Source organism: Malaya genurostris, chromosome 1 (genome assembly GCF_030247185.1).
Source record: "Malaya genurostris strain Urasoe2022 chromosome 1, Malgen_1.1, whole genome shotgun sequence".
Classification (NCBI taxonomy): domain Eukaryota; kingdom Metazoa; phylum Arthropoda; class Insecta; order Diptera; family Culicidae; genus Malaya; species Malaya genurostris.
In genome coordinates, this window is record NC_080570.1 from 22,149,849 (window position 1) to 22,171,479 (window position 21,631).

General features: G+C 37.1%; 3 protein-coding genes across 6 annotated transcripts; 1 reads left to right on the top strand and 2 right to left on the bottom strand.

Annotated features, from left to right (window-relative positions):
• Positions 1 to 2,092, top strand: LOC131434625 (uncharacterized). Of its 2 annotated transcripts, XM_058601551.1 has the most exons (3): positions 2 to 224; positions 305 to 1,369; positions 1,450 to 2,092. In XM_058601551.1, exons 2-3 carry the CDS (start codon positions 377 to 379, stop codon positions 1,696 to 1,698), a joined length of 1,242 nt encoding a protein of 413 aa, XP_058457534.1. In that variant the 5' UTR covers positions 2 to 224; positions 305 to 376; the 3' UTR covers positions 1,699 to 2,092. The 2 variants fall into 2 exon arrangements, with proteins under 2 accessions (XP_058457525.1, XP_058457534.1); XM_058601542.1 differs by having other exon boundaries at positions 1 to 1,369.
• Positions 2,051 to 3,130, bottom strand: LOC131434634 (ATP synthase mitochondrial F1 complex assembly factor 1-like). Its single transcript, XM_058601564.1, has 2 exons — positions 2,404 to 3,130; positions 2,051 to 2,346 (listed from the first exon to the last, which is right to left on the bottom strand). Exons 1-2 carry the CDS (start codon positions 3,010 to 3,012, stop codon positions 2,080 to 2,082), a joined length of 876 nt encoding a protein of 291 aa, XP_058457547.1. The 5' UTR covers positions 3,013 to 3,130; the 3' UTR covers positions 2,051 to 2,079.
• A 6,987-nt stretch (positions 3,131 to 10,117) lies between these two features.
• LOC131434638 (uncharacterized) lies at positions 10,118 to 19,959 on the bottom strand. Of its 3 annotated transcripts, XM_058601593.1 has the most exons (6): positions 19,576 to 19,927; positions 18,621 to 19,511; positions 18,292 to 18,561; positions 18,086 to 18,235; positions 11,235 to 11,360; positions 10,118 to 10,250 (listed from the first exon to the last, which is right to left on the bottom strand). In XM_058601593.1, exons 1-5 carry the CDS (start codon positions 19,606 to 19,608, stop codon positions 11,325 to 11,327), a joined length of 1,380 nt encoding a protein of 459 aa, XP_058457576.1. In that variant the 5' UTR covers positions 19,609 to 19,927; the 3' UTR covers positions 10,118 to 10,250; positions 11,235 to 11,324. The 3 variants fall into 3 exon arrangements, with proteins under 3 accessions (XP_058457576.1, XP_058457567.1, XP_058457558.1); XM_058601584.1 differs by lacking the exons at positions 10,118 to 10,250; positions 11,235 to 11,360 and having other exon boundaries at positions 17,136 to 18,235; positions 19,576 to 19,827; positions 19,916 to 19,959; XM_058601575.1 differs by lacking the exons at positions 10,118 to 10,250; positions 11,235 to 11,360 and having other exon boundaries at positions 17,136 to 18,235.
• Between the last annotated feature and the right edge of the window lie 1,672 nt (positions 19,960 to 21,631).

Below are 21,631 nucleotides of genomic sequence, written 5' to 3' on the forward strand. Positions count from 1 at the left end.
ACCCGTCTTGTTTTTCTGCTCGACCACAAAAGTTTGGGAGCAATATTTTTAAAAAAATCAAAAGAACCATTTCCGTTTCGTGTTTTTATTTTCAGGCTAAATAACAATTCTCGTACTCATCTGTGAACGTGAACCAATACTAACTGTCAGATTCAATCTAAAATCACCACGTGCGGACGGTACCATGGCTACCTACGGTTAATCCAAGTGAATATCGACAACAGGTAAGCTGGAATCTAACACCATGGCTAGGATCCATAGGACGGTTGTGAAACGTAAAGTGGATCACTGTACGTACGTACAGCAATTATTTCAGAAATTTTTATCGCGAAACCGTCCAGAAGCAGCAAAGATTCCGAAAGTCGTTCCAAAACCCATGCAACCGAAACTGCAGCGCTTTTACGTTGGTGGTGGTACCGATTCGGGAAACAATCTGTTTATGCAGGAGGTCTTAAAAAATCTTCACAAAGCTCAAGGCATTTCGAAGGAAACCAATCCGGTGAAAAGATTTTTCGAACGTCCAGCACCAGAGAGAGTACCTCCAATCGGTAAGGATCGATCGGATCGTCCGGTTTATGCTAGATTCAAAAGACAAAATGGTACGAATCAGTTCGTGAGGTGCGAACCGAGCCCAAGTATCCCGCCTGTCGGTTTCATACAGTGGCTGGAAAAGTCTAAACAGGCACAAAACCAAAACAAGCTAACAGCCGCCGACAAGCGCAAAAATGTTGAATATCTGAATTTACCAAGTAATTTTCTATCCGGGAGAGAGTTTATGAAGTTACCTTTTGAAATACCTGCCGATCAAACCTTGGCTAGTGTCGGATCAAGGTTTGTCCCGCCAGCTACTTCTACTCCGTTCGATGGACAACCCATTCCTAGTTCGGCCATCATTTCTGATCCGGATGAATTAGTTCCGGCCGAAACACGACCAAGCGAATCTGTTCATTGTGCAGAATTTCTTCGAGAAGTTTCGTGTGCCATGGAAAAAATATGTTCTGTTACTTGTGAATCCTTAAAACGAGGACATGAAGACACCCCATTGGATTGTAACTTTCGGGAGCTGAAAAATCTCCGAACGAAAAATCTGGAGATTTACGAAAGTTTCATGGAACGTAGCAGCTGGGAGGAACATTCGTACATCAGCAATCAAATGCACCATCAACATCGAAAACTAGGCCCATCTCCGTCACTATTCAGCCACACTAACGGTGAACTGAATGACAGAAATTCTACTGAAATCAAGATACAGTTAGGTTGTGACCGTGGCGATTCGTTGAACTTGTGCACTGGAAATGCAACGGCCGGTTCTTTGCCGGTGGACAATTTCGCGGAATTTACAACTCAAAATCTAACTAGTTGGTTGCTAGTAAGTTATTATTACCTTACAAGTCTAATCAAGAAAAGTAAATCCATTAATGTAACGCGTATTCAAAAATCTTGTTGCAGACCGCTTCTCCGCCGTCACCCAATCGACGAATACAGTGCAATATGAAGAAAAGCAGCACCGGAAAGTGGAATCTACTTTTAAATTTACCACTCCAAAGTGGATCACAAACGGTTCCTTTCAACTTCATGACAATCCACACGACAAAACGTGTGATTTTTTGTCGTCTTTCAATCAGAAAGAAAACAAAGATAATGTTACTTTTGAGGAATTATTCAGATCAACAGGTACAGCAATACGGTGCGATTTGAAAAAAACGCTAGCGCTCGAAGAAAGACAGCACCGGAAAGGAGAACCAAACTTTTCATTGTGTTTTGACGAACCTAGTGCAAAGCGCAAATCTAATTGTGGAACCGAATTTGCATTTACTACTCCGAAGCCGATCAGCGGCCACTTGAACACGAACAATTCCACAGCGTTTCTTTCCCAGAACACCATCACCAGCGGTTCTTTTCAATTTGATGACAATCCACACGGCAGTACGTTTGATTTTTTGTGGTCTTTCAATAAGAAAAAAACCATTGATGTTACTTTTGAGGAATTATTCGGGAGTCCCGTACTACCATCCGCAGACAGAGGGGCAACATCAACAAGTTTTCTAGATTTTTCACTCTAAAACAAACACAATATATTTAACCAACAATCTTTAAATTGTTCAGTTCTTCGATGACATCCATGTGTTTGAATTTGTCTGGCTGATTGGTAAACGCTTCCAGCAAGGCCAATTTGCTCTGGTTATGCTGACTGTAATACAGCTGAAGCTGGTTTGCCAAACACTGAGCCTCTTGACCGGAAATTACCTTGCTGTCGTACTCTCCTCGCATCAGAACTAGACCTTTTTCGCGAAGCTCAGTGTACATGACAACGTTCAAGCATTCCGGTGCGTTTTCCTTGTGGACCTAGAAATAAACGAACATGTTTCATCAACTTCAAACCAAGCATTTTTAAACCGTCACCTGATAGTTAATCAAAGGCGTGAAATGAACTGTATTTGCGAAAAACTGCAGCATGATAAACTCGTATCCCTGACTTCTTGGCATCGGAAGAATAAAAATCGGATATTTCTTCGCTCTTGTCATCATCAGATCGTACCGCTCGACGGGAATAGCCGCCGATATGACTTCCTTACCCAGGTGATACTGCAACCATATTTCCTTTATTTCGTCGGCGCTCTTCTGTTCAATCAAGTCCACCTTCATAATATCACTCAACTTCTTGAAAGCTGCCTCCTCCTTCGGACGATTGATAACCGGAACTTTGGGATTCAACAGTTCCGAATAATCTCGTAGCTGTTCGGAACCGCCCGGTTTGGTATTGCTTTTCTGCTTTTCAACACTTTCCAGCCTGGCCAGAAACTGCTCCGGCGAGCTCTCCTGAACGGCGGCTATTTTTTTCGCATATTTTCCAAAATATGGGTTTGATTCCTTCAGCTGTTCCAGGACTTTTTCGGAGCGCTGCCGAGCACTCATTCTGAACGACCGGAATGCAGCAACGGGCGGTAGAAGTTTGCAGGTTGTCACACGCAGGATATGCTTCAGCGGACGGTTCCACAGCTGTAAAGCCATCAGCAACAAGGCAGGAATCAGTTCGTATGCTGGCTGACTAGAACCTCAAACGATTGCAGTGATTATCGAATCAGTTTTGTTTTGTTTTGATTTTTTATGTTCGCAAGAGAAAATTTGACTTGTGTGAAACTAACCACAAGAAACCAGCTCTACAATGTTTTACTGTGCACGAAAGCGCCATCTAACAACACCCGATTATGCTACTAACAAACATACCATCTGCACGTGAAACTTTATATATCGCTAATTCTAGCCAATTGCAAGGGGGATGACAGTAATTCATTTCTCGGTTGATTCGACGACGTTGATTTTTCATCAGGGCGTATAAGCAAGTGACAGTTTCTCTTTAATCACTCTCTCTTTCGATTATTGTGATGTGATTAAAAAGATTTTCTTTGATATCACTATTCTGTTTGAAAGTCGAAAGTTTCGGGTATCATTTCATGCAAAGAGTTGAGTGATAAACGTGGAAACCGTTTGGTAATTAATAGAAGAGAAAGTAAACAAAGAAAAACTGTCACTTGCTTATAAGCCCTTTTGAAAAATTAACCGAGATATGCTAGCATTTTAATCAACCTTGCTTAACTTGATTTTCGTACGCGTCGTTTTTTCTAATATGGCCGGAATATGAAAAGTAAGTTTCGCTTTTCAAATCTTTCTTGCTATATCATCAACTTATCTACATTTTCATGAAAATTTGTTCAACATACTGCATGTGTAGCATGGTTACTGCTATAACAACACTTATTATAATATTGACAGCAATCAGTGAGTTCATTTCATTTTCAAAAGATCAATCATGTTCAAATCTGTTAATTAAACACTAACGCTTCGTAAGATTAAAAGATGGTAGATCAACTTTTTAACCTATTAATTTCTAATTCAACCTATTATTCTAGGATTCTCAATGACTTAAATATCTTTCCCACGATGTATTGAAAATGTGTACATTAAAACTATTCGTCAGGAGAAAAAATGACACAAGGAAGAGGCTTCAAAGCCTTTTTGATCTGATCTGAAAACAACCCTAATGTTATGGTAAGAAAATTAGATTTTCTTGGTTTACAACCAGCTCCTGGTGGAGCTACCAAATCTCCCTCGAAGGGGGTTCTCTTAAGGAGGCTGGCAGCTTTGTGTATCGTGTGATCTAGGCGACACCTCCTATAGTGGGGGATACGCGTTAGTTCTACACAGATGGCACAATAGTGCACTGCTCGTTCGGATATGAATTTTCGGAAAGTTTCTGAAAATATACTTCTCTAGCCACTTTCACAGAACTTGATATTTTTTGAGGAACAAACTACTGCAGGACGTGATACTCTTGAGCGACAACAAACTACCCTTTTGGGTTCTGATCTAAGACTGATTTATTTACAGAAAATCTAACCTATTTATACAGAATTTTCTTACATAGTAGGTATACAAATGATATATCGGGTAAACCGTAAATCTTCTACCCTTCAATACATCGTTAAATTGCAATTCATTGCAACGCTTTCTAATCCTGGGTTTTCTTACCCGGTACATGCCCGACCGGCTAATCCGGTCGGCCGTTGTTTCCATTTTGGTACCTGACTCAAGCATTATCAAGCACCAGACAATTACTTGCATTGTTACAAACTAAATGCATTTCCTTTCATTACAAATATTTTCATTTCAAACCATTTCGAGCACAAGTGACGATTGCAGGTACTGGACCTTACATTGTTAATCCCTAACGATTTAATCCTCTAAAAGGACCGTAACGTAAATGCAAATTTATTTAACCGAGTCTAGTCGGGTCCTAACGAAAGCAGGGAAACATAAACAATGTGCCTTTATACCTGACCCGTATTTTGCTTAAGGCGGATTATCTCGGTGCGCTGCCGCATCACGAGCCTGCTGACCTTTTTTCTGGTTTTCTTTTAACCTGCCCTATCTCGTACAGTCATGTTGTACGATCGTTCTCGAGGTTTGAATTTAATGCTAAGTGAAGTTGAATGTGCCTGATGTTTTAATTTGAAATCGATAAAGTTTCGATACTCATCGTAACACCTAATGTCTACATATATTGAATTTCCCAAATGTACAACACATTCCCAATAGTTCATCAGTTACAGGAAATTACATTGTGTCTAATCTGCAGGAGATTTTGATGTTTTCAATATACCCTCACGCACTTTTATTTCTTAATTTGAACTTTTGATAAAATCACTATTGGCACATTGTCGTAAAGCTGATTTACCGGTAGCGACACCTGCCAATGAAAAATGGAACCAAGAAAAGGAGGATTCTTTCGGGAATTTTCATATCGGCAGTAGTGATTTGCAACATTTTCATCGTTTATCCAAGAGTACAAATAGATATCAGCAATAAAAGAAGTAGAAGAAAATCGATTTCAAAGTGATTACAACTTCTTTTTTCGGTATAAACCCCGATTGAACATGGAAAATCTTCAGAAATGTGTGAAATTGGGTAAGGTTAGGTTTTTTCGGATTAACATTTTTTTTAAACAAAAACCAGTGTAATGTAAATTTCTCAAATACTAGAATGTATAGCGATCGAGTACTATTTACTTTGGACACTTTATTTGTTATTTCCAGGCATTTGAAAAATGGTATCAAACCAAGTTTAATGCTCTATTCTGAATAAACGGTAGATTTCGCACAATGTACTAAGATCAACATTACCACCTCAGAGTAAAAACTTTTTCTTCTACTTCTACTATGATTTTTCAAATGAAATTACCCGTTTTCATAAGAAATCGTTGAAAAGGTGGAATAATTAGAAATTTTCCTACCGATTTGACAGCTCTTGCTAAAAGTTTCATCTCTAAACAAGCAGCGCCTCTACATTTCAGTTTTGCGACAATATGCCAATCGCCCGAAGAATGCCTGCTCGAAATTTCGTAACTGAAGTTTATTAAGAATATATTCAAATTCAATAAGAATTTTTAAAAAACATTAACATGTAATTCAAAATATAAATAAATTTAACAAAAATTGAGTATTGTCGCAAATTCACGATGATAAAATTATGATCACTTCGCCAAAACTAGTCAATAATTTTTTTATCTAATTTCATTTCCTACCATATGGAAAAAGTGTTCACGTTTTGAACTAGCAAGAATTTAAATAGCAACATTTAAATTCAAGTAGAGAAAAGTCTGAGCAATAAGACATTCAAGTTGGCAGAAAAAACTTTGTTATTGAGCTGTCAGTCATTTCTCTCCATTGAGATATTTGCGTTAATATTTTGTATCATCATTAATCATTAATGAAGAATAATGTGCATTTCGAAGAGTTGTGATGTTGTCAATATGAGTGAATTTTCATCACAAGACTGACTTTTCAACTGGAATCGGAATTAACTCAACACTGTTATCCCCCTTGGCCAATTGGCACATTGCCGCGAAACTGAATTACCGGTAGTGACACCTGCCAATGAAAAATGACACCAAGAAAAGAAGGCTTCTTTCGAAAATTTTCATATCGGCAGTAGTGATTTGCAGCATTTTTATCGTTTAATCAATAGTACAAATAGATATCAGCAAGGGGCAAATCACTCTAAACTTTGTCTTTTTACCGGGAGTAAAAAAGTTTAGCAGGAATCTCGCTGGATTAGAATGGGAATAGAGAAGTTTAGCCGAGATCTGGAAAAGCATTATTATGACATAAGAAGCTGTAATCGTGGGAGCAGAGATGCCAGATATTTTCATAGAATATATATACACCCCGATTCTGAAATCCGACGGATTTGTGATACGAACGAATCTACATTTTCGTTCGAGTTCGAATTTTGCATTCTTTATTCCGTTCGACTTGTATGATTCGTTCGGGACACTTGAAATTTCGAACACTAACTATCAAAGCTGTCAACACTACTTACACGTTCGTTTTCTTTTTATATTATTCATTTCTTGGTAAAAGAAAACGGTCACACTTCTATAAACAAATTAGAACGATTCTAAACCGAACAGAACTAATACGAACGCAAGTCGATCGAGTAATGTTCGAAATTTTAACAATTCGAACGAATGATATTCGAGTTCATACCCAACTCGAACGGAATGCAGAATGGAAATTGCACATTCGATCCGAATATTTCGAATCGATTGACGTACAGAATAGGGGTGATAATATTGCTTCGTATAAAAATCTGTATTTATCTGTAATCACTAATGAAAGGAAATTTCGGAAATAAAATGATGTTTAAAGATGTTATTCCATTAGGTTCTTGTTATAGAATGGCAGATGCAAGGAGTATTCCTTTATATCGTAAGTCCTTGCCGTACTGACATGAACATTCAACGACGAAATTTAATTGTTTTTGTTATCAACCACAATTGAATTGTAAATCCATATACTTTTTTCTTTTGAAAATGATGACTTGGAATTCAAACATGTAATTCAAACGCCCAATACGCAACGTCAAATCAGGTCATACAACTTTTCAGTCTGACAATAAAGTTTCATGACGCCATGACTTCCTTGAACATCAGTTCAAATTGGTTTCAAATTATGATGTAAATGTTTTTCAGCGTTCATCATTAAACAGCTGCACGAAAAAATTTTCATTTTAATATGGGCAATCAAACACGCACAGACGGAAAAGTTTCATTATTTCTTTCTCACTTTTTGTGGTATCTGTATAAATCTGTATTAAAATTGAGAAATCTGCTTGGAAATCTGTATAAAATCTGTACTCTGTATGTAATCTGTATGCGTATGTAAAAATCTGTATAAAACAGATAAATCTGTATAAATGGCATCTCTGCGTGGGAGCTCGAATGACAGACACACTTCAAACAAGATTAGGCAAAACTAGGCTGGATTAGTTTTAAATTACCCAAACTTATCTTGACTAGTTGGGAATAAATAAGATTAGGGAATTACATGAGTTTATTAGTATGAGATTGTCTAGAGTTTAGAGTGATTTGCCCCTTGGATATCAGCAATAAAAGTACACTCGGAGTAGAAGAAAATCGATTTCAAAGTTATTACTACTACTGTTTTCAGTGCGAACTATACGATTAAACATGGAAAATCTTTGTAAACGTGTGTAATTGAGTAAGGTTAGGGTTTTTCGGACCAATTTTTTTTAAACAGAAACCAGTGTAATGTTGATTTCTCGAGTACTAGAATGTATAACGATCTAGTACAATTTATTTCGGGTAGTTATAAATTGTTATTATCGGCATTTGAAAAATTGTATCAAGCCAAATTTAATGCTCCATTCTGAATAAATGGTAGATTTCGCACAATGAATTAAGATCAACGTTACCACCTCAGACGTAAAAGCATTTTCTTCCACTGTTACTATGATTTTTCAAATGAATTTATCAGTTTTTATAAGAAATCGTTAGAAAGATGAAGTTATTTTTTCAAACATCTGTCTCTGACTCAAAAATTTATCTGGCTTCATTTTCAGTGATCAAAAAAAAGGTCTGACCACTCGTATAGAGGCCAAAACCGTAAAGATCTGGTGAGATCTGACAAAATCTAGGAAAATTTAGAACACCTGGCAGAAGATCGGGTTCGTTAGAGTGTTGGGAGAAGCGAATAAAATCTGTCAACCTGGCAACGCTGGCTCTTGCTGAAAGTATCACCTTTAAACAAGCAGCGCCTCTACATTTCGTTTTGGTGTCATTGTGCCAAGTTTTTCGTGTAAAAAACAAGTGATCGGTGTTGAGGTTTCTATGCCCGGTGAAAAATGAACGGTGGCCCTACTGAAAAATTGGTGGCCAACACGTTCCCTGATGAAAACAAAACAATATGTAAAAGCGATTCACACGCAGCATCAAGCGGTTATCACCTGAATGGAACGATTACGGAACAACAACATTAATTGTAAGTAATTCATATAAAAGGACACTACGTCAAGTTCACGGAACTTTTTAACGTCGGATACGTGAGCAATATTCGGCTAAATAAAATTAATAAACCAATCTGGACGTCGACCGAAGATGATTGATCGTCTGAACTGTGTTTAATGCATTCGTTTCCTGATGCAAACAAACCAATCTCATTTGCATTTGTGGTTGTAAGCAGAGATGCCAGGTCTGCAGATTTGTCTGTAAATCTGCAGTTTTGGGGTATAGTACTGCAGACATTTTTTGTTGTGCAGACTTTTGCAGACTTTTGAAATTCTCGCAGATTTTTGCAGACTTTAGAAATTCTCGCAGACTTTCGTCTATATTTACAGACTTTTGAAATTTCCGCGACCTTTTTTTTTTTTTTGCTCGCCAAGTCAGTTTTGCGTGTCATACTTTATAGAGAAATTGCTGCCAGCAGGACATACTTGCTGACTGCTGTTTTTTTTTCAGATTTACACACCCTGTCTGCAGATATTTGAAATTTTTACCTGGCATCTCTGGTTGTAAGTGAGCTGTCAGAGAGCCTAATGTGAAAAAAAGTAAACATAATTTCAGAACAATATTTATGAATGAAAATCTACTGCTATTTTTGAAAATTCTTTAAACTGCATAGAAACTGCATGTTTTCCACTTGTGGAGTAGTTTTTTCGTCGAAGTGTTCGCTTTAAATGTGAAAATAAAGCATTTTTCAATTCATCTCTAGGAGCCTTCAAAAGGTGATACGTGCACTGTGTTGATGAACTTGTTGGATGTTTTGAGCTACGCTGCCGGAGGAAAACATCCGGATAGTTGTCTCAGTCATCCTCTCCAATTGTCGAGCCGCACGCAATAAAAGTTTGCACTAGAAGTGAACTTTCTGCTTGGTTATTTCCATGTACTTGAAAAGCGAGTAAAGAAAAATGCAGAACATATGATGACTGTTTTGAATCATTTATTGAGGTTTTTTTATATCCGTATTCGAGATCACAAAATTATTAACGTTTGATATGTTGCAGAAACTCGACTCTATTGAACAAACGAGATTACGGCGTTCGGATATTCCGAACCGATAACATCATGTTTGAGGTCATTTGGCATTTATTGATTGAGTATATTTTATTGTCATATTTTTTATAAATACATAAATATATAAGTAAACAACACAACAATTGAAACTTACTAGTTTACTAGTACAGTTTTCGTTGGCTCGATTCTATGTTATGCATCGTTTATTTCACGTGTCATTTGTACATTCGACAATCCGCTGTTTGCGCTTATGACGCACGACACAACCGGGTAGCTTGCGTCGAACAAACTGCACATCCTCCGGCGAAGCACCGCAAACTTCCATACGTTTCAAGTTCGGAAATATACGTATCAGCGTATCGAGTCCACCAACATTGATCTAATATGGAAGAGAGTTTTTAATAATCAATATAATTTCGAAACCATTAATCTCACTGTAGGAACTAATAAACAAAATAAAAAAAAAAAAAGAAAAGAAAAAAAGTAACGAGCAGAATCCACAATGTGGATCATGAGATGTACACTGAAAATCATTTCTACCTACTTTGAGGAGATATCACTCATTATCGAGCTCATCTATACGCTACCCAAAATTAGGTAGTTTCTGCTCAAACTTGGAGTTGATTGGTAAAAAATACATAGTGTGCTTTGTTATGGCATAATACTTGTACTAAACTTACATTTACCTAAATTTTGAGGTCATCACTCGTTACCCAAAATTGGGGAAATACACTATAGTTGATTTTGGGTAGATTTAATTAATGAGGTAAATTGTACAGAAAAAAACATGTCATATTCAATACATTTTATAACGATAGAGTAAAAATTGTAATATACTCTAACTCTGTATTGTATGCTCTCTGGTTTATTGATTTTGTTATTAAGATAAATGAATGAGAATGTTATACAATTATAATTCAGTACAATATTTGAGTGACAATATATTTGTATAAAATGGTTATGAAACTGGTACCACTGAAACCGATTTTGGCTTTACCAAGGTAACCGTTTATGTTTCCGATAAACAATTAGGCGTCGTTGGTATGGATACGGATTTGTTGATAATCCGTTGGGACAATGTTAAATGATGAAGGACAAGAAAATTTCGATTCATTCTGTGAACGAGTGTTGTGAGAAAAGGTGCAGAATACGACATGGCGCAGTCTGTAGGTGAGCATATTAGAAAAAAAAAATCATTTTCAAAATGAAAATGAAGCATGGCGAGTGGGCCATTGCTGCATATAGTAAACCTTATTAAAAATAATATATGCGGACGAGTGGGTTCCTGCATTATTTAAAAATATTGTATAACGAGTGGGCTTATACAAAAAAAAAAAAAAAAATTTGAATCGAAAAATATTACCTGGAAGAAAATGAAGCATGGCGAGTGGGCCATTGCTGCACATAGCAAACCTTATTAAAAGTAATTTATGCGGACGAGTGGGTTCCTGCATTATTTAAAAATATTGTAGAACGAGTGGGCTTCTACCTAAAAAAAAAAAAAAAATTAAAAAATTAAAGGAAATATTAACTAGTTTCATATTTTCAATATAGAAACAAAGAAAATGAAGCATGACGAATTGCTTCACATGGTGAATCCTATTAACATAAATGTATCCTGTGTTATTTAAATATATTGTAGAACGAGTGGGATTATACCTAAAAAAAAAAAAAAAATGAATAAATAAATAATGAAGAAATATATGATTATAATAAGTTCTATATTTCTTTATCTGAATTTAGATAAACCATTGCAAACACGAGAGCAGAAAAAGAAGGCCAAAAAATTTGGCTCGCGAGCTGGCCAATGAAAGGTCAAAAAACGCAGCTTTAATAGAAGCATTAGATCGTAGTAATAAACTGAATGAAGAACTCCAAGCCGGAATTTCTAAGAAAAAAGACGGAGGACAGTCGGCTACTTCAGAAGAATGCGAGATAGAGTTCAATGCTGAAAACGGATTGAGCAGCACGAAACGTTTAACAGGACCAAACTTTGAAGAATCTAGATTCATATCATCAATGCATCAGCTTTCCGTGGCGTCCATTAACGTTCCGGAATGCAAAGCAACAGACGAAGACGGAATTATTCGTCCTGTGTATGAGCAGTGGAAGGATTTATTAATAGATTCACTCAAGCTAGCTGGAATAGAAGATGAAATAACAAAATTTATAGTGTTTAAAGTTAAGGCTGGATCTCAATTGCTTGAGATATTCAGAAACACGAAATCAGACACCGACTCACCAGATGTATCTTCGGCACCATTTTCAAACACATTGCATCGCCTTCAAAGCTATTTCGGTTCTGGTTCGGACATTATGCTAATGCGACGCAAATTAGCTATGATGACTCAGAACCCCAATGAATCGGATCTTAGTTTTCTCACTCGTGTCGGATCGACTGCTCGTCTCTGTGAATTCAATGAGAACAAAGAGTTTGAGCAAATTGTTGCCACAGTAGCAGAGCATGCTAAAAACAGGGATGTACGGACAACTGCTCTAAAAATGCTTCATCGTAAAGGTACCTTTATTGATTTGGTTGATAAAGTACGAGAAATTGAGACAATTCGAATCAACGAAGAGTACATCCAACATCGACATGGAACTGCAGAGCAAGCTATGATTGCTTCTTTGGATTGGAACAAGTATCACCGGCAAAGTCATTCAACAAACTTTATTTCTCGCGATCAACGTGGAAATAATCGCAGAGAGTCCATGAGAGCACGGCAGATGCATAGAGGTGGACGGCAATTGAACAGAGGTGGCTTTCAATTTCGGACCAATATAGGTAGAGGCTTCAAATCTAACATTACATCCGGCACAAACTGTTGGGGTTGTGGAGGAGTTTATCATTCACCCAACGATTGCAATGTAAAAGATAAAATATGCAACAAATGTGGACAAATGGGACACATTCAAAGAGTGTGCGCTGGTCAGTTCAAACGTGCAGCAGAGGTTTCGGAATATCCACCCTCAAAGATAGCCGCTATCGATACCAGAGAAAAGTCCGAGGAACCGAAAACGGAAGACTCGGTAAGTGATACTCAAGAATAAAACATTAAAATAAAAAATAATAATTTAGTTATCTCGGTTCATGAAGTACTAAAGATCGTTAATAATTATTTACTAGTCAACTAGTTATATTCCAAAAAAAATAAATAAATAAATAAATAAATAAAAAAATAAAAAAATTAATATATATGTGTATGTAATGAGCTGCTTTAATAATATATGTATATCAAAACAGGAAATAAAATTTCATTCACAAAGCGAAAATAGTGCTGAGACGTATATGACTAAAGAAAGAATCATTGATCGGCACGATGAAGCAGTGCTTGTGATAACCGGTGAAACTTCGAGTTATCCTTCGAATGTTGACGCTGTAAGTATGTATTAACTCACTAGTGAGTGTAATTAACTTGGAATTCCGCAAATTTATCTAGATTCATCATCCATACCAAATCCAGTTCAATATGAAAAATGCAAATAATGCAAAAGAAAAATCAAGCGACGGAATTATTATGGCAACAGTATCTGGGCTAAAGTGTTCTTTTCTAATAGATTCTGGTGCCCAAGTAAACACCTTTACACTAGCAATGTTCGAACAGATCATGTCAGATCCTAGCCTCAGAAATGGAATACATAACGTAACATCTGGTTCTGACCGTTCCCTGAAAGCGTATGCTTCATCAGGAGAAATCGATGTGGTGGCTACTTTCCATGCTTACATGTACATATCTGACGACAGGCCTACGCTATTAGAAAAGTTTTACGTTGTAAAGGAAGAACGTGCTCTACTTTGCAGATCTACGGCATGTCGATACAATGTATTGCTACTCGGGTTAAAAGTCCCTGTTAAGCATGTTGAAGAAGATAGTATTCATTTTGCAGGAGAAATTGCATCAATTTCAAGAAATGAAACTTTTCCTAAATTCAATATACCGCCTGTAAAACTTTACTACGATAAAACAAAGCCACCATGCAGAAATGTGTTCATGAATATCCCATTAGCCATTAAATCATTGGTTGAGGTGCGTCTGCGAGGTTTATGGCGTTTTCGTTTTTAATTTGCACTACACCGGTGCAGTGCTACACTGAGGTATGAATAAACGAACAAAAATGACGAAAACATAAACAGTAACCATTGACTACAATAAACGATTCCATTGCACAGAGCTACACCAAACTTTTGATGAGTGCTACACCAGTGGTATCAGTGCAGAAAAAGTGTAGCACTGGTGTAGTGCAATTGGTAAAAACGAACGGTTTCAGTGCAGCTTTCGCTACACCAGTGTAGTGCAATTTAAAAACGAAAACGACATTAGTTGTAGCAAACATTATCGAACCAGTAACAGATCAAATGGACACATCATTTTGCTCTTCAATGTTGGTGGTACCTAAAGGAAAGGACGATTTTAGATTGGTCATTGACTTAAGAGGACCTAATCAATATATTCAACGCACTCCTTTTGCCATGCCAACGTTGGATAAAATTCTCGCAAAGCTGGAAGGAGCAAACTGGTTCTCAACGATAGACTTGTCAAATGCTTTTTTTCATATTGAATTAGACAAGGAATCAAGACATTTGACAAATTTTTTTACCGAGTTCGGAATGTTCCGTTATGTACGTCTACCATTTGGCCTGTGCAATGCACCGGACCTGTTCCAGGAAGCGCTCCAACAAAAAGTACTGGGAGAATGTAAAGGTTGTGTAAACTATTTGGACGACATACTCATTTTTGGTTCAACCAAAGAGGAGCATGACGAAAATTTAGCTAAAGTTCGCTCCAGATTAGAAAGCCACAACGTTAAGTTAAATGAAAGTAAATGTGTCTTCGGAAGTCAAGAGGTCAAGTTTATTGGTTTCATACTAACTTCACGAGGATGGCAAATAGAAGAATCGAAAATGGAAGCAATCAAGGAATTCAGAAGACCCATAAATTGCGCCGAGGTTAAGAGTTTTCTGGGTCTGATTACGTACGTAGACAAATTTATCGTACACTGAGCTACAAAAACCGAGTGTTTGAGAAAACTGGCTAATTCGAACGTTTTTTACTGGACTGATAACGAAGAAGTTGAATTCGAGTACCTTAAAGAGAGAGCTATAAATTCTATTAAAACTTTGGGATATTACAACCCAAATCATCACATCGAACTATTTGTTGATGCATCTCCATCCGGTCTAGGAGCAGTATTGATCCAATTTGACGAAAATAAATGTCCACGAATCATTGCATGCGCATCAAAAGTTCTATCACCGTCCGAACAGCGATACCCTCAGACTCAGAAAGAAGCATTAGCTGTCGTCTGGGGCGTAGAAAGATTTAGTTACTATTTACTAGCCAAGTTTTTCATAATATGGACAGATTCAGAGGCAAACCAATTCATCTTTGATGTGAATCATCGATTGGGCAGAAGAGCGATTACGCGTGCCGAAGGATGGGCTTTGCGTTTGCAGCCTTATAATTTCAAAATAAAACGTGTACCCGGAGATGAAAATGTAGCTGACGTACTTTCTCGACTTGTATCCGAGACTCAAGTTGAAGAAGCATTGAACGGTGATGACGGTAAACATTTTCTTTATGCCTTAGATACAGAACGTATGGAAATAACTTGGACCGACATTGAAACTGAATCTGAAAAAGACAATGAGCTTCAAGCAGTGCGAAAAGCTTTATCGTGCAAGAAATGGCCAAAGGATCTTCAACCGTACGAAGCACAAAAGAAAAACTTAATTTGTATGGGTCCAAAAATATTCAAAAACGAAAGAGTTCTTCTACCAAAAGAGCTGCGAATAAAAGCTATCTCATCTGCTCATGGTGGTCATGTCGGTGAAATGGCAACGAAACGTATAATGCGACAATATTTTTGGTGGCCCAAAATGAGCAAAGAAATAAGTCTGTTTATTAAGAAATGCGAGATATGCACTCTTTTGTCCAGACGGAACCCTCCTTTGCCATTGGCATCTAGAGAAATGCCTGATGGACCTTGGGAGATACTCCAAATCGATTTTTTGACGGTTCCTCATTTCGGTACTGGAGAGTTTTTAGTAGTAATCGACATTTATTCTCGATATCTAGCCGTTGTAGAAATGAAAGCAATTGATGCAACAAGCACTAATAATGCACTATGTGAGATATTCCGGACATGGGGATTGCCATTAGTGATTCAAAGCGACAATGGACCCCCATTCCAAAGTTCGACATTCATAAAGTTTTGGGAAGATAAGGGAGTATCTATTCATAAATCGATACCTTTTAGTCCACAGTCGAACGGTGCGGTCGAGAGACAAAACCAAGGAATCATCAAAACATTATCTTGTTCAAAACTTGAAGGAAAAAATTGGCGAGAGGCACTCCAAAATTTCGTTCATCGGCACAATACACTCGTACCGCACTCAAGACTTGGAGTGACACCATTCGAATTGATAACCGGTTGGAAATATCGAGGAATATTTCCAGGATTATGGAACAATTCTGATTATAGCCTTGATAAAATGGACGCTTGTGAAAAAGATGCGGAATACAAACTTTCAAGCAAAAAATATGCTGACTTAGACGTGGTGCTAAGGAATCTAATATTGCTGTTGGAGACATAGTAATATTATCACAGCAGAAAAAAAGCAAAACTGATCCAAATTTTTCATCAGAACGATATAGAGTTATTGCTAGGGACGGAGCTAAAGTCGTGATTATGAATACAACCGGTGTCCAATACACGAGAAATGTGCAGGAGATAAAAATCGCTCCATACTCTCAAACATGTGTAAGCGACGAACAGTTGAAAGATACAGAACTAGCACCACAAAACAATGATTTCCTTACGAAGGAAAAACATTCGTATCAACGGGAACTACCACAAACACTTAGAAATCCTCCAGGAGTTTGTACACCATGCGAAATCGAACCGTTATCCAACAAAGAATCTCGAATACTTCGTAGTAGAGACACGATTAGATTTCCTTCACGATTCAATGATTTTGTATATCATGTTTTCCACTAGAATCGCGTTTCCAGTCCAGTCCAGTAAGAAAATAAATTCAACAAAATAATGTAAATAAACTGATTTTTCTGATCTAATATGATATTCTCCGATATGTAATAGAATATGATGACATAATTTACAAGTTTACTGAAATAAAATAATGTTTTAGTAAACTATAATTTATTTTTTTCATACCTTCAATTGAATTTCCAAGAGTACAGAAGAAAAAAGATGTAGGAACTAATAAACAAAATAAAAAAAAAAAAAAGAAAAGAAAAAAAGTAACGAGCAGAATCCACAATGTGGATCATGAGATGTACACTGAAAATCATTTCTACCTACTTTGAGGAGATATCACTCATTATCGAGCTCATCTATACGCTACCCAAAATTAGGTAGTTTCTGCTCAAACTTGGAGTTGATTGGTAAAAAATACATAGTGTGCTTTGTTATGGCATAATACTTGTACTAAACTTACATTTACCTAAATTTTGAGGTCATCACTCGTTACCCAAAATTGGGGAAATACACTATAGTTGATTTTGGGTAGATTTAATTAATGAGGTAAATTGTACAGAAAAAAACATGTCATATTCAATACATTTTATAACGATAGAGTAAAAATTGTAATATACTCTAACTCTGTATTGTATGCTCTCTGGTTTATTGATTTTGTTATTAATGTCGTTTTCGTTTTTAAATTGCACTACACAGGTGTAGCGAAAGCTGCACTGAAACCGTTCGTTTTTACCAATTGCACTACACCAGTGCTACACTTTTTCTGCACCGATACCACTAGTGTAGCACTCATCAAAAGTTTGGTGTAGCTCTGTGCAATGGAATCGTTTATTGTAGTCAATGGTTACTGTTTATGTTTTCATCATTTTTGTTCGTTTATTCATGCCATGGTGTAGCACTCCACCGGTGTAGTGCAGTTTAAAAACGAAAACGACATAAGATAAATGAATGAGAATGTTATACAATTATAATTCAGTACAATATTTGAGTGACAATATATTTGTATAAAATGGTTATGAAACTGGTACCACTGAAACCGATTTTGGCTTTACCATGGTAACCGTTTATGTTTCCGATAAACAATTAGGCGTCGTTGGTATGGATACGGATTTGTTGATAATCCGTTGGGACAATGTTAAATGATGAAGGACAAGAAAATTTCGATTCATTCTGTGAACGAGTGTTGTGAGAAAAGGTGCAGAATACGACACTCACTTGTCTGAAATCCACCAACAGGGAACGGACTTGAAAATCGGCCATGTCGGTCGAATACCGGTATTCACCCAACCCACGGAATCGAAGTTGCAGCTCTCGTAGCCCTATTAGTGTGGCGAAGGCGGAGAAAAATTCGCAGTGTAGTTTTCCCTGAAGCAGATTAGGTTTAAGTAACGGCGCTTGGCTGTTTCATTGTCAATTAGTACCTTTTCATGCAATGCCAATCGTTCGAGAGAAATCAGATTGTTCAAAATTTGATGGTAAATCGAAATCATATCACATTTAAAGCGGACAGGGCTGAACAGTTGTAATAGTTGCAACGAAACCAGTCTGGGAAATGAATGACGCAGAAAATAATTGAATTTGTTGTAGTTTTTTATCTTGACAGCCTCAATCGTAAGACGTCCAACGCCCGGCAAAACAGGATAAATCTCCGGTTGTGTGATATCGATAGCTGCCTTTATTAGTCGTAGATTCTGAAATACCAATGTTGGACAGAATTAATTCCTCCAATCATAAACGAAAAGTTGCCTACCTTTAGGCACTTGAGTTCACCGAAACACAGAAAGTGTTCATCAGTCAAATCATCAGTGTTCAGACAGAGATCCTGCAGATGGAGACAACACTGCGTCAAAGTTATCAGTACAACTGTATTGACTGTGTTCTGTAGCTTAATTTGTTTCAATTTGTCTAGCCGCCGTATAAGATCAAGATACTCGTGCTCGTATTCGCCTTCGTCAACCAATTCTTCTGCTGATGATAAATCAAATTTTTCCAACCGAGGAAAATGCAGTCTTGAAAATTGCCGAAAATAATCGGCTGTTTGGAAGCAAATACCCAGTTGCGTCAACTGTGAGGCGAAGCAACGGACAAAATCTACTGGCCGCTGAGAAGTGTAATTGACTCGAATGAACAAACTGGTAATGTTGGGTGTAATTTTTGCAACATCCACTTCGGCCAGCTCAAGCAGATTGCTCTTGAGGTAAAACCGTTCTAGTTTCGGAAGAACACCGAAACGTAGGTCGTCGGCTTTATGGTGATTGAATATCACCGACTGTAGATGTAGGGTAGTAAGTCTCTGACACCGATCTACAATTCGGCGAAAAAAATCCAACCGTAAAAAAAACGTGCAGTCCGATATCAGCTTCAGTGTTTCCAATGATTCCGCAAACTTGCACAGTATGGCCAACATCAAGTCAGATTTGTCATGCTTAGTTCCGAAGTAGAGTAGAAGGTGTTTATAGCGCCGTTGGCTTGCCATCAGCACTCGAAAACTTTCCGAACTATCCAGTTTTGATGGGGCCCGAAAATCGAGCGCTAGCTGAACGTTCGATTTACGAAACACAAGCTTGGCCCACAAGCGGCAAACTCTGCTGACCGATTTGCGATCCTCTAGTTCTAAATAGGAGAATATTTGTTCCAGCATCTAAAACAAAAACGTACTAATTGAATTAACTCGAATTTTCAACCATCCGAAACTGCAAAATTACCTCCACTGGTAAATATTCGATTGATGTTTGCATCCTTGCACTATTTCGCTATAAACTACAATACTTTTTGGTTCATATAAGCGTTTTTAGTTACTTATAGGGGTTTTAGCTACTAAATAGGAATCGAACGGCACATTATGAAAGTGTGCCGAATCAAATCCAAGTGGCGGTCGCTTGGAATAATGTGTCAATCGCACCTTAACGCACATGGCAGTAGCGCTCCGGCACCAATCAGACTTCTAGACACAATATCTGGATCAACGGCACAACAGAAAGCACATTAAAATTTTTGTCATTCCGGTTTTTGCAGACAGAAAACCGTTTGCGTTAAGCGACTCACCCTTGTTGTGATCATAACACAAACTGCTCTGTACTGGCCAGAGATGCCAGGTAAAAATTTCAAATATCTTGCGACATTGTAGCAAAAGTTAATATATGCGAAAAAATATTTGCAGGCTTCAATTTCTCTATAAAAAAATGATACGCTAAACTGACTTGGTGAGCAAGAGCAAAACGTCGCGGCAATTTCAATAGTCTGTAAATTTTGACGAAAGTCTACGAAAAACTCGATTTTCAAAAGTCTGCATAACTATAAAAATCCAGACCCGGCATATCTGGTACCGACAAAACTCTGACGTCTACACTCTTACCGACCGCTACCTAATTTTAAGTCGAACCCTACCCAAAATCAACTAAAGTGCATCTCCCCATTTTAAGATAACGGGAGATAATCTCAAAATTTAGGTAAATGTGAGTTTACCCAAAGTATTGTCATGCAACTTTGACAAAGCTCGCTACCTATTTTTTACGATCAAGTCAAAGTTTGAATAGATAACGTCCTTGTCATGAGTAGCTTATAGAAGAGCCGATTTCTCCCCAAAAAATAAGTGAACTCGATTTTCATTGTATAAACGACGGAACAATCATACACGCTTATAAAAAGTTACTCGGAGATTGAGTAATAGTTACTCATTTTCAAATGATACATGGAAACGTCAAAAATTGAGTAGGGTAACAGAGGTATTTTAGCCTGTATTATTTCAATACAAAATAGTCCAATATCGAAAAAGAGATTACTAATACACATCTTTTCTACGATATGAAGCATGTTGGGACATAGTACTAACGAGATTGTGTTTGCAATTTTCGATTCCAAATATCATGATTTTTGTATGGATCGTCTATATTTCGCCCACTTTTTAAAATGTTTTTATATACTTAAAATAAGTCAAGTATGTGTGAAATTAACCTCCCGAATGAATTGTAACCATATCTTTACGTCCACAAGAATGGTATTTCGAGGATAAATTATTGTTCTGTTCCATTTTCTCGTATTGTTTAGAAAATGATAAATCGACGCTTCGGGTAATCTTATAGTTTATTTCAATTATGGTAAGGCCCGATTTCACAATATACCGAATAGGCTATTAGGTATAGTGGTTTGCAATGGAATCGCCGCAGAATAGGGGTTGTCCATAAAAGACGTCACGCTTTTTTTGACGATTTTTGACTCCCCATCCCCTCTTTGTCACAAATTGTCACAGAAGTAAAGACCCCTCACCCCCCCTATGTCACGTGTCACGAATTCAAAATAAATAAAATTCATCTCAATACATTCTCAACATGTATGACAAACCATACAAATATGAGGGAAAAATCGATTTATTACATGCTGTCATTAGATTAAAAAATATCCCTAAAACTACAAAATCATCGGAATTATTTTATTAATATCAATTATATAAATTAACAAAAGTATTTGGTTGGAATTGATGAAACAATTAAAATCGTTTGTTTTATTCGTCCTAGGGGTACACAGATATATTATTGTTTTAGGTAAAGAATAATATTTCCTTGGTGTAGCATACAGGGCTGAGAAAATAAAGACCAAAACCTCATCAAAACGAGATCACTGCCGGAGAATCTTTTCATTATCAGTTGATCAGAGAAATTTAAATCACATCGATCAATATCGGTACTGATCTTCCGTCACACAATAAGTAGTGATTTTGAGCTAAAATGATTCTTGATTTATATAAGTTCAATAATTGGATGA

Bases quoted from the DNA above. Each gene is read 5' to 3' on its own strand.
- LOC131434625 (XM_058601542.1), top strand. From the start codon at position 245: ATGGCTAGGATCCATAGGACGGTTGTGAAACGTAAAGTGGATCACTGT. The intron at 1,370-1,449 runs GTAAGTTATTAT...ATCTTGTTGCAG, and splicing joins ATCTAACTAGTTGGTTGCTA to ACCGCTTCTCCGCCGTCACC.
- LOC131434638 (XM_058601584.1), bottom strand. From the start codon at position 19,608: ATGCAAACATCAATCGAATATTTACCAGTGGAG. The intron at 19,512-19,575 runs GTAATTTTGCAG...TTTTTGTTTTAG, and splicing joins TCGAATATTTACCAGTGGAG to ATGCTGGAACAAATATTCTC. The intron at 18,236-18,291 runs GTACTAATTGAC...AATCTGCTTCAG, and splicing joins GATTGGCATTGCATGAAAAG to GGAAAACTACACTGCGAATT.
- LOC131434634 (XM_058601564.1), bottom strand. From the start codon at position 3,012: ATGGCTTTACAGCTGTGGAACCGTCCGCTGAAGCATATCCTGCGTGTG. The intron at 2,347-2,403 runs GTGACGGTTTAA...GTTTATTTCTAG, and splicing joins CGCCTTTGATTAACTATCAG to GTCCACAAGGAAAACGCACC.